Source organism: Cariama cristata, unplaced genomic scaffold (assembly GCF_000690535.1).
Source record: "Cariama cristata isolate BGI_N322 unplaced genomic scaffold, ASM69053v1 scaffold14134, whole genome shotgun sequence".
Taxonomy (NCBI): domain Eukaryota; kingdom Metazoa; phylum Chordata; class Aves; order Cariamiformes; family Cariamidae; genus Cariama; species Cariama cristata.
The window spans coordinates 1-12743 of record NW_009612428.1 but is presented as its reverse complement, the minus strand read 5'-3'; the positions used below and the strand labels follow the sequence as shown (position 1 = coordinate 12743).

Sequence of the window (12743 nt, the reverse complement as noted above, 5' to 3'; positions counted from 1 at the left end):
AGCGTTCATTTAGGAAGAGAGAAAAGCAACTGGCCATGGCCATCCAGGCACTGGAGACAGGCAGTTGTTTCAAGAGTCCTGCAAGTTTCTGCTTTTTGTGCCAGCTCAGCAGGGCAGGGGATGGGGCAGATTTTAGCTGAAGTGCCAAGTCCTTGCACTCACCAGGGGCAGGATTCACCAGGGACTCTGACAGAGAGATCCAGGAGAATAATTTTCTGTGTATCCATGCTGAACCAACAGAAAATGTGAACTTCTGTTGCGTTAGTGCAGCTGCCAAGTGCAGGAGTTACTGCAAACTAATAGGCACAGCAACATGCATCAAAAAAAAAAAGGTTGCTATGAGGAAATTTATTCCTGGAGCTCTACAGAAGCAGCCCAGCTCCCTGCAAGTACCCAGCAAAGAGGCCGCTTTCCATCGGCACTCTTTTCCTATGCCGTTTGGAAAAGCAGACACAGGTTTTCCAGGGCAGAGTTAGGAAATATAATGAACATCCATTTATGCTAGTCCCTGTGAAATACTGCTGGCCAAAGAAACAGGAGGGTCATTTCACATGATTAGGCAGTCGATCAGATATTTATCTGGAGTGAAGGCAGCTGCACATCCTTGCAGGCAGACCCCAGAGCCGGGCAGCATGCTGCCGCTGCCGCCAACTGCAGCACAGGATGAGACCGGGCTGGCACCAGCAAAGCCGGCGGCTCCGAGCTCTAAGGGTGACGTTGATGCTGGTGAATTCACCCTGCACGGAACAACCCCCATCTCTCACTTGGCCCGATGCCCCAGAGCTTTGTTTTCCAAACTACATTTGGGTCAGGTGAGCACCTGGAGCGCTCGCTGATCCACAGGCATATGGACCTGCGGGGATGAAGATGGAAATTTAGCTCTGAGCTCTTCACCTCTTTCTTGGTCAGAAAAACATATGCAAAAAGCGGCAAGTCTCTGGCACCAGTAGCATTTACAGCCATCCCCGCTCGGTACTCACCAACACTGCTGGACAAATGTCCAGATGAAAAGAAAAAATGGTATAAAATCTTCCCCCCTCCTATTTCGGGCCCCACACTTCACCACTTGCCTTTGTGGGGGACAACTCCCATTCACTTCTCCCCAACCCTTTATTCCCCCCTTCTCCTCCTCGTTTTCCTCCCCGCCAGCCCCGCGTGGGGTGTCCCTCTGGCAAGAGACCTGCATTCCTGAGGGATGATCCCTCCAGGAATCTGGGGCTCAGTGGCACCTGAGCTGATCCAGCAAACTGCTTCAATTGCCACCACGGAAAATGCATTTAAATGAAATATTTATAAACCCAAGTTTAATTCTCAAATCCGATTGGCATGGTGTGGCTAGGTCCAGCACGCTCCATCGCTTTGACAGTCATTTTCTATAACTGCTAGAAGAGGTTCCTGACCTTACAGGAAACTGTTTGGAAAGTTTTAGGCATGTGCCTACAAATCTGTGGGATGGCCAACTCCTCGGGGACCACCCAAGGCCCCCACTGTCATGCAGCAGCACTGCCCCAGCCACGGCTGGTGGGAACAAGGGTGACAGCTGTAGCTTCCAGGGCAGAGCAACTGCTGCTCTCCGAGCATGTGAATGTATGCATCTAGAGATGAATGTACAAAAAAGCAGATGAAACAGTTGAGCATTAGCAGGTGCTAATACCACACATCCACATACACCTCAGCACTGCCAGCTCTTAGTATTCAAAAATCCTGAGTCAGCTCCCCAAAATCATAGAATTGCTTAAAATACAGACTCTCGTCAAGACTATAAATTTTGACCCAATTTTTTTTTTTTTCTCCCAGGTTTTCAGCCTTTAGGTTGGAGCACTGCCGGGACGCCTACATGCACACTCACGAACCACGTCCCAACCCCATTTACCATGGTTGGCTCAGCTTTTGTTTTCACGCTGTGGCCACAATACTCTTGTACCTTGCTTCATGTCATTATCACCTGGCAGTCAGTCCTTAATACCCCATTACACCTCCCATAAATTTAATCCTTCTCCATCACTATTCACAGCTTTGTGGGGCAAGTCAAAGCCTCTGCCTGCTTTTATGTAGGCACCTGAGACATGAAGCTGGAAATGTTGGCATCAACCCCTGGGCAGGGTGCTGGCAGGTGGAAGGTGGCTAGGCTGCAGTGCAGGGCCATAGTCATTATTTTAAAAACTTAGGGCAATTAAATGACCCAAGACTTGAGCCAGTATGGCTCAGTGCCCTTCTAGAGGCTAAATTTAAACTACGTGTATCAGGCCATTTAAAGTATAATACTTAAAACGGTAGGAACAAGGAAAATACTAAGTTAATACGGCAGTGCAGAAGAGAGAATTGGCACGAGTGGCACGAGCCAAGAGTGGCTTGAATTGGGTGGAGTCTGGGTAAGATGAAGATGCCTGGCCATAGGAGATGGAGGAGCTGGGCCAGTGGAAGGGAGAGCTGTGTGTCTGCCTTCCCCAACCACAAAACCCTGCAATGCCTCAGAGTCTGCTGCTCAGGGGCTGCAGGCACAACTCAAATGAGCACTGAGGTCAGAGACCAGCCTTGTACTGGCTGTACAGTGCTGACATCTCCAAGACCAGTGGAAACCAGAAAAGCATCAAGGGTAGTGATGATGGAGGGACCAGCAGGGTACAGTGGGCACAGCCAGAAAGTCCAGTTTCCCCCAGCAGGGTTTATTTTCCTGCAGTCAGCATGGAGTAAATACACCACCACAGGACATGTTTGGGGTCTTGCTCTGCCCTGCCCTGCCAGAGCTGCACTCTCCAGGCATCCCCCCAGGCTCACCTGTGGTGCCTCTTAACTGCAAATCTCGATGACAACTACTTTAGGTGGTCTCAAAGAGACTCCAAACACTTCTGTTAAAAATGACAGCGCTACCAACAAAACCATCGTGTCAAATGTGCCCAGCTCTACCCTTCCTCTCCAGATACCTGTTCAGCAAATGCCACGCTCCCAAAAACCAAGAGGTAGGACTTGCCAGCCAAGCCTGGGGGCACCCTCAGAGCCAAGCTCAGAAGGACAAAGCCCACGGCACCCCCTCCAGCAGCGTGCAGCATCCCTGCAAAGGGGACAAGTTCCCTGCTTAGAGCTAAATGCATCCTCTGTGTGAGCACGAAGCTCACTTGCAGACATGCCATGCTGTGGCAGAGCTGCTGCCCTGCTCCACCGTGAAGCACTGAGCCCAGTAGAGAGTGCAACCAAAAATAATCACAACTTTATAGGTTTTGCAAGCCGCTCTCCCACGCCTGGTGCAGAGACGGTGCTGTTGCAGCTCACACTGAGCAGTCGTTGGTACATGATGCTTCCCTTTACCCATCATCCTGACCTGGCTGCCTCTCCTGGAGCGGGTGCTGGGATCCCACACAGACTGCCAGCTGGCAGCTCATCACATATGCATCACAGACCCGGAGGAAAATCAGAGGAAAAAAATTATGCAGAGATTGAGAACTGGGCCTTCAGAAGAGGATCTGGCGTCACAGGATTGCAGCACTACAGATAACAGAAGATTACTTCGCTGCTTGAACATAAGCTCTTAATTAAACACTTAAATATCAGGATGGAGTCGGGTGCTGCAGCAGCATCCAGACTTCAGGGCTGGCCTCTGGTACAGCCAGCATAGTTATTTACTGTTGCGGGAACCCACTCCCCAAAGCTCTTGTACCAGTGATCTGTTCATCAAAAGAGCTTCCTGGCACACAGCAATGTGTGTGCAAGGTCAAGGTTATCTCGAGAAATGCTGAGGGTGCTCAGGAGCAGTGAGGATCTTTCTTGGATATAAGAAGATGGGGAAGGTAAGGACCTTCTATACATCTTTCAAAAGGGCCTAAATAAATTCTGTTGACTTCAGGCTGCATCTGAAAAATTCCCATCATGTTGAAACAGCACTGATGGAGAAAATAGCTCTGTTCTGTCTCTGCATGATTTGCTTCTCATTCATACAGGGGATAGGTGGATTTTTAGAAATAGAAAAGTCCACTACTTAGCTCTGATGGTGCATGGTTCCCGCAACAAATGGGAATGACAAATATCATAAAAAGGCTGTGAAACCTCTTTGCCAGAACAATCATTATCTGCAAATGCATCAGTTTGCCTCACTGCATTTGCAGGTTTTATAACCACTGAGATGAAGCACTGCAGTCAGTGGTGTGCTAACCAGGGGCTGGGGAAAGGCTTGTCAAAAGTCTTTGAAGACTGCTAATCACAACCAGAGCTGCAGGAAGAGTGTTACATTACAGGATGGCATTTTCAGTCATTTGGCTCTGCTATGCAAATACAGCCCTACATGAAAATCTGCAGTTCAGGAAATATGCCTGCAGAGCGCTTTTATTCCTCCACCAGTCCAAGATTAAACACAATTTTGTTGATGGTATATAAAGAAAAGTGGAACTGCCTGCAGAGTTTCTTACAAGTTTAGTCAACAAAAAGCATTTACTCCTGGACGCTTTTTCACTCCTTAAACATTTCAATGAAAGATACAAACAGTGTGGGCTTTCATGAAAGAAAACTTAAGAGTTCACAGTGTCCAATGACATATTACCTTGGCACTGCAATGACCCGTAAAATAACCACAGCACAGGTCAAGGGCTGAAACCTACCTTTCTTTTCTCCTCGCACCTTGCAAAGTAAAGGCAGAGGAGCTCCCTCAGTGGATGCTTGGTGGGTCGCAGACACAACTTGTATCTCCCCTCTGACCTTTTGAGTCCTTCAACCTGAAATCCCCACTGCCTGAGGCAGTGAAGACAAATTGCCAATAAAAGGTCCCCAAAAGACATTTTTCCACCCACAAAGACTACCTGTGGATGCCAACTGATCTGACAGATCAGCGCGACCATCTGATTCCCCTTGCCCTTGGGCACGAGCAGGTAACAAGGACAGAGTCATCCTTCAACTCCCTCTTAGGTGGCCAAAACAAGCTGCAGGATGGGAGCTCTCCTCGAAGGCAGCTCCGGCAACACTGACTGCACCAGCCGATTGTGCACCAGCATTGGTCCTTGGGGACCAGTGCCAGGATGATGAGGGTGCTGCCTGGTATGATGAGCCCAGGCGACCATGCAGTGCCTGCTCATGCCCATGCTGCCGGCAGGGGCTTAGGACAAGGCTTAACATTGACGCTTTCACACCAGACGTCCCTCGACCAGCCAGTTTGCCTACGCAGCCTGCACCTCAGCCTCTTCCTCTCCTACTTTGCCAAACAGCAAAGAGCAGGGAGCCCATCCAGCCCAGCCACGGCAGGAGTGTGCAGGGCAAGGGGAATATCCTTCATGTCCAGGTGCCTACAGCTGCTTTCCCCACCAGAGGCAGCACGCATGGACAAGCTTCACCAAGAAAATAAAATCCAGAGAGCGGAGCAGCCACAGGACCTGGCCTGGGTTGTGGGACTGAGAAAGCACCAAGAAATGCAGCAGTAGGTGGTCCTGCTCCTTCCCTGGTCATTCTCTTCCAGCAGGGACAAAATTAAGGGCTGGCTAGTGAGTGGCAAGGCTGTGGCAGCAAGGAAGGTGCTGGAGCCACACACCTCTGTACCAGGACAGCTGTGACGCAAACCCACACTGGGGCATGAGGGGCAGTTCTGTCCTCAGGTGCTGCAGGAAGGCAGAAGCAGGGAGCGTGGCGGGGCTATGAGGAGATGGCACAGGGAAGGGCTGGAAGCGGGTGGTTAGATGGGGTTGCAGAGTGCGGGCTGAGCTCTCCTCCCGCCCCCCCACCGCCCCCCAGCACTGCTGCAGCTCCCGCACAGCTCCCTGCCTGGGAGCGAGAGTACCGAGGAATTTGGGGGGATTAATGGGCCGGTAATCCTCCCTGCAGGAGCCAAGAATTAACATTCCCCCGGCCAGTGTCTGCTGCTGCTGACCTACTTCTCCCCACGGGGACGGTGGGATGGGCGCACAGCGGGATGGGGGCACGGCAGTGGGGAGCAGTCACCTGGTTTGGGCTTGGAGAAGCATCCTCCCATGGCGCCGGCTGGGACAGGCCGTGGGGACCGGGGTGGCAGGCAGGTCAGCCAGGGTGCGAGCACATCCTTGCATGATAAACCACCTACTCACAACATCCCGGGCTCCAGGCGTCGTTCACAACCTGTGTTGGGTAGAAAAGCTCCGTGAGAACCGGTACCGGCAGGGAGCTGCCGGGGGGGGGAGGAAAGCCGGCGCGCCGTGCTGGTGGCTGCCGCAGGCGAGCCGTGCTGGTGCCTGCCGCAACAGCTTCAGGCAGGAGCCAAGCAGCACCAGCACAACGGGCGCATGGAGCGCGGGGACAAGTTGCACCGAACCCCGTGCAATCCCGGTGACCCAAGTAACAAGGGGAAAACATGATGCTGGAGTCACCATGCTGGGAGTCGCTGGTGAATTCAGTTACAAAGTTTATAAATTCAATCATCCTTTCGAAGTTTAAAATTACAAAAACCCTCATATCATTTATGTTCAGACTTTAACAACTTTCCAAAGCCCTGCCTTTGGGAATTAAATCACTAAGCACATAGGTCACAGCCCAAATACAACGATTAAACCATAAATACACTTCAGTTAGGTTTTTTTTCTTTTATTATTAGGTGACGGAAAAAAGAAATCTACTTTATTACCCAGTCCTGCAAGTTCCCACTTTCCAGTAATGCTCATTCCTGCAGAAATCCCATTTGCTCTGGAACAATTATTTATTCGAAAAAGGGTTTTCACTATCAGGCCATTTTGCACCAAAATCAATCTTTCATACTATTACAATGAGATTTTTTATGTTTAAGTGGGATAGGCAAACAGTCCACTTCAAGCTGGACGTATCTCATTAGCTTTGACTGATAGCGCTCTCAGATTTTGTACAGATTAAGAACTGGGATGCCTGTTTCCCAAGAAAAGTGGGATAAAGGGCCTGCCAAAGAGACGTGACACCACTTGGCAGCTTTTAATGCAAGGACGTCAGCATGGCAACCCCAATACAGTTGTGGTTATGACCACACTGGCCTTCATCTCCCATCAGGATGGCACCTCTTGCTCTGCACCTTCTGCCCAGGCAGCTCCATGTCACTCCTGCCATTCAAAGGTCTCCTCCTTGCCATGCACGCTGCATGTCCAGCATTCACCCCGAAGGCACCAGGACATCTGGGAGAGGTTGGGAGGCTGATGGCAGCCTCACGTGCCTGTGGCAGGAGGTCCCACAGCCATTAATAGCAGGCATCACAGGCTGCGTTGCAGCCTTGCAGGCAACAGGCTGAATCCCACGCCTGAGAGCACTGCATTGAAGAGCTACTGTGGAGCCACAGGATCGTGGAAGAATTTAGGCTGTAAGAGGTCTTTGGTGGTCATCTGATCCAATTCTTCCTCTGAGCAGGGCGAGATACCAACCTGGATCTAACCTTAATCCTGCTTTAAGATTTGGAGAATGGACCCAATGTCATTCATGACATGAGAAGACACATTAATACCTGGGGGTCCCCAAGGGTACCAGGCCTTTTCAGATGGGTATCAGTGGAAAAGGCTGAGACTCAATGGTCTACAAAGAGCAAGAAAATCCATTCTTGGCAGTTGGAGACCACCCCAGAGACCACCATCCACACCTCTTCCATTGCCAGGTGCAGCACCCATTAGAAATGGGAAGTAAGAGATGTTCAAAGATGTTCCTCTCTCAACACTTTGGAGCACCCAATGGTCTCCTGCTGGGACTAGGAATGACATCCTTTCTCCTAGGCCTATCACTTCTGGAGTATTTTGCCATGCTTGGAAGCCCCTGAGATGCCTCCAGGGGAGGGAGGGAAGAGGTCGGGCAGTGCTGGTGTCCCCTGGAGCAGGGCAGCCCCGGGGGCTGGGCAGCAGATCTTGCTCACATGATCAGGGAACAGCCGATCCCCAGTTCTGGGGTCAGGAAGGACGTTTTTTTTTCCCCCGGACAGACTGGCACAGGTCCCCAGGGGCTTTTTTGCCTTCCTCTGCAGCATTGAGCACAGCCCCTTGCCAGGGCTCCTCAGGGCCATTTCTGGCCAGCGATTCCCTGCTGTTGCAGGACCAGGAGTCTTGCTGTGTCCGTGTGTCCTGGTTTGGCTAAACAGAACTATTTCTGCTTTCAGTAGATTTTATTTACGGTGACACTGTGATCTCTCCGCCTCTCTTCCCTGTGGCTGCTTTGTTTTTCTAGTTTTCAGTCATTTGTAACATAGGTCTTCTGAGACAATGTCCTACAGCTCCACGCTCAACAGGATCTGCTGTTTTTTAACTGCCCCTGCATACAATAAATTTTTCTTTTTATTGTATCTCGGTTCTGTTGTCAGCAAACATATGCCCATTTCTGCCTCAAGAACTTTGTCCTTCAGAAGCATTATCAGCTACTGCAGATAATTTTTGGACTCACAGCGGTGTTATCACCATTTGAAGAACTCAGCACTTTCTTCTCAGGACATCCTTCATGGATGTCTCTGAAGAGACCATGTCAGAGTAATTTCTTTCCTGCTTAGTATAAGGACACCTAAAACGGGTCTCACTGACACCCTTGTGCTCTGCACACATAGGTCTCACCAGCTGCCACAACACACCCAGGTCTGAGAGAAGGCCCTATGGCCAGGAGAAAAAAGTCAATGGAGGCACCTGTACTCCGGGATACCGTCCCAACAGTCACCTGGAGTTTTAGGAACGTCCCTGATGTCTACCAAAAACGGCCTTTTTCTACCACACTTGGTGCTTAGGTGAGCGATTCTGGCTGGTTGTCTCACATGGCTGGTTTTCCAGCGGAACGCTTTACTCTGGACAGAATCGATCTTCAAAACAAGAAAGCAAAACTTTCCTATCTATAAGCCTGGACACATGCTGCCCCATGCTCCTTGGTTCCTCACCTATCAGCACGCAATGCCAGGCATGCCAGGGAACGGAGGACACACAGCAGCTCCGTGCCTCCGGGAAGACTTGCTTGTCTGCAAACAGCCTTGCCTGCTCTGCAGATCAAGGAGGACCACGTGCCCTTTCTAGCCAGCGAGATCTGGCTCCGCAGGCTGCACCCCCCAAGCAGGAGGACAAGAGGAGAGGGCGGCTGGAGGCTCAGAGCATCTGGTGGCACTCTCCATACTTGCAGGGAAAAGCTGGCTCTGACTCTGGTCCCTGCTGCGGAAAAAAACAACCCTTGATCCCAAACCATATCCTATCTACCGCAGAGCTGCCTGCTTGCCAATTCTCCATGCATGCAAAATATTGTCTTTAACACAAGGCCCAGTGGGAACCATGGAGCGGTCCCAGCAGCAGACCCATTTCAAACACACCCTACAAACAAAGTGAAGCACAGACCCCACCACAGCCTCTCTCGTGCGTCCCGCAAGCACAGTCCATCCCACTGGGCAGCCCAGGCTCTGGTCGTTGGGCACAGGGCACCTCCCCTGCCCACTGAGTCCTGAACTTCACCGGGACCCAGAACACTCATTTCCCACCCACCTCCTCACCCCGCGCGACGGCACCCATCTCCCAGCCCCACCATCGCACCACACATTGCCCCGTGTAGCTTCCATCCCAGCCAGGTACACAACGACCCCGACCTACCACATACCCCCCTGACACACCAACAGCCTCCACACACCAGACGCACACTCCTGGTGTCCTCCTAAGACAAGGGCTGCCCATTTCTCTTACTTTCCTGGGGATTTGCTCTAGTTCAACTCCCACGGTGATTGTCAGAACTATGTGGTGGGCCACCACCCTCCACCAGATCCTCCCATACCTAGACAGCAATGTTAGAAAGATTTAAGAGTGGTGACTCCACGTCCTCCTGTCCCTGATGAGTACACCCAGACTGTCCTCCTCTGTCATCTCCTGAAGGTCAGCTCCTGTTTCACTCTTGGTCCCCCTGTGCACAGCTTCATGCTACACTTCTCCTCCATCGCTGTTCGGTGGGGCAACTCCAGCCACCAGCATTGCTTTTGACCTCCACCTCCTCAGCAAGTTTCAGCAGCATCTGCTCCTTTGTGGGCAGAGGCCATTAATAACAATACACAAGGTGGATCCCAAGAGTCTCTGCAGCCCACCAGCCAGCATACCTGCCTCTGCTCCAGTACCCTCCTGGCCTCCAGGAACCCCGGCATGACCCCCAGTTCCCCTGCCATGCCTCCCCAGCCCTACCAGGGGACCAGGCTTCAGCCCAGAGGCTCAAAAGCACACTCCTGCAGCTGACCTCCTTCCCTCTCCAAAAGCAGCCAGTCTCCATAGGCCATCAGTTTGGGGCAGTCCTGGTCCATCCCAGCACAGCCTGGCAGAGCACGAGCCGGCACAGACCCCACAGTGCACCGACCACACTCCCCACGGCACAGAGCAGGTGGTGGTAAACAGCATTTGGGCTCTGGTTGTTGCCTGAGCACAGCCGCACCTACAGTGCCACGCTGCCCACAGGCACCTTCCTGCCATCTCCACCGCCCTGCAGAGAGCGACTCCACCAAAGCCCGAGGCAGCTGCTGGCACAATGTCCTGCTGACACCCCGAGCTGCCCGTAGCCTCCCTCTCTGCCCACCCAGGGGTCCATCCTCTGCCTGCTGCACCACCCTGGGCATGGCCAAGCTGCCACAGCCCACAACCACGAGGAGAAACTCCCCAGTTTAGCATCAGGAGCTCCAGTTCCCTGCAAGGTCTGGCTCAGCAGAGTCAAACTGCCCCATCTCCAGGACAAGCTGGGCTCTGCTGCCAAGGAAAGCAGGTCTCTCCTCTGGAAACAGGACTCTGAGCACAGCCCAGGCATGGCCGGAGCATCAGGGGTCCCAAGGCTCTTCCCCACGCCCCATGGACCACGCTGTGCACTCTGTGTTATCGAGGCAACATGCAGCAGCCCTGCTCTGACCCCAGGGAGGTGCACAGGTTTCGCCCATCACAAGAAAAGCCTGGAAAGAGCCAGTGGGAAGACAACCAAGTCACACAAAAGACAGCATGACAGTGGATGATGTTTCTAGAGCAGGGAAAACTTGCATTTTTAAAATAATTTGGGGGTGAAAATAGATGGGTCTGCACCCTGAAGCTATTGCTTTTTTCAGGAATTGCGCTACAAAGGATGAACACAGGGCTCCCACAACCCCTCCAGCCCCAGCTCCCAGCACTTGCACAGGCTGGCCTCCCAGCACAGGGCGCCCAGCTCAGGGGAAAACACCCTCCTTAGCATAACTGCCTCCGAGCCCTCCACTTTGAGGATGCTGAACCCATGACACGGTCGCACTGCTCACAGGGATGGGACATGCACCACTGCCCATCCCCTGCCCGTGCAGCAGATGAGCCAAACCCAAGGGGGCTGGTGCACAGGAATCCCCTTCTCTCCTCTCCCCAGCACCCCAACCTCCCCTTTACCTCTCCAGCTCTTCACCCCCTTTTTTCCCCCCTGGACAGCTCTCCAGCCAGTCCCACCTTCTTTCCCCCCTGGACAGCTCTCCAGCCAGTCCCCCCTTCCCTCTGTGCAACCCTCCTACTCCCAGTTTCCTGCCATTTCCATATCCATCCCGACCCTGCTGCCTCACCCCGGCTCTTGGGGTCCCCCAGCTGCTGACACCCAGCGACTCTGACACCATCAGAGCCCCACCGGTCCCCTCCTTCCCCTCCCGCTCCTTCCACCACCTTGCCTCCCTGGGAGCCTCCAGCCTCTGCCCACTCCTCCCAGCCAAACGTTTACCTCTCCAGCTGCTTACTGGCGGGGACCAAGATTTGCTTTTCACCCACCTGGAGCAAACAGTGGGTTTGGCTTTGCCAGGTAATTTGCTTTTGGACGGCCCCCAAGAAACAGAAGCAGAACTCACGCTGCAAAACACCAAGGGCAGCTCACGGCCCCGCCAACGAGCTGCACGGCCCTGTCTCACTGAGGACGGGGAGGGATGCATCCTGACGCACTTCACCTTGTCATCTTGTCACCAGGAGTTTGTGTCAGCGACAGCATAGGGAGCTACAAAGCTGCCATTTAACGCGCCCCGTCGGCTCCCGAAGAAGCGCAGTGGGAACACTGTGTCAGACTACAATTAGCCACAATTGTTCTACTGGGTGCTGCTTCAGCAGTTCGTAGGCTCCAGGTTAAAGGCTCGCTCAGCAGCGCTGTTATTGCCACCCCTCCAAACACATCCTCTGCAAGCTGGATTGGAAATAACTAAACAATGCGATTTGGTTGAGATCTCAAAGGTACGCCAATAAAAAGCACAAACGCTGAGAATTCTCCCCAGGTGCAGACTGTTTGGTGGAAAAATCAAAACATTTCATAACACGAAAGAGTTTTAATTTTAAATTGCTCTATTTCAGGCAGTCAAGTCCTCCTTTTCCTGGCTATCACTGCCAGTTCACGATTGCACAAGAGAAAACCGTGCTCCCTACAGAAAGAAGCTGCAGGCAGTGGAAAAGGATTTTATCATGGCAATGTTTTCCAAGACTAACAGCTAAAGCACACCACCACCAAATTTCAGCTTCCATCCACCACACTCAGAACTGGACGCTCCCCCTCGAAGGAGACTGCAGTTACCCACACTTTTGCTAATACCATTTCCCCATGCACTCATGCAAAGGCAGATTTGCATCTGCAAGTGTCACTTGGACTCTGCATTTTGCCAGTCCCTCAGCTGCTCGTCTGTGAAACCAGGGCTGTTTGCCCAGGTGGGATTACAACCTCCCAAAACAGGGACAAACAAACTTGGAGAACACGCCGGGGCGGGGGCAGGGACCCCAAACCCGGGGTTCAGGAGAAACGCAGCTTTTCCGCAACAGCAATCGCAGCCTATGTTTTCGCTGCTTTGATTTCTCAAGCAGTTGCTACATCTCGAGAGAGATGCGAAA

At 52.4% G+C, this 12743-nt stretch overlaps 1 protein-coding gene across 1 annotated transcript in view; it reads right to left on the bottom strand.

Annotated features, from left to right (window-relative positions):
• The window catches only part of AIFM3 (apoptosis-inducing factor, mitochondrion-associated, 3), a gene marked incomplete at its 3' end in the record, with an annotated part of 27607 nt that extends 21660 nt beyond the window's left edge, over positions 1–5947 (bottom strand). Inside the window, exon 1 of the mRNA XM_009698631.1 lies at positions 5917–5947. Within this exon, the coding sequence (XP_009696933.1) occupies positions 5917–5947 (31 nt within the window). The remainder of the gene's footprint in view (positions 1–5916) is intronic.
• Positions 5948–12743: the final 6796 nt, after the last annotated feature.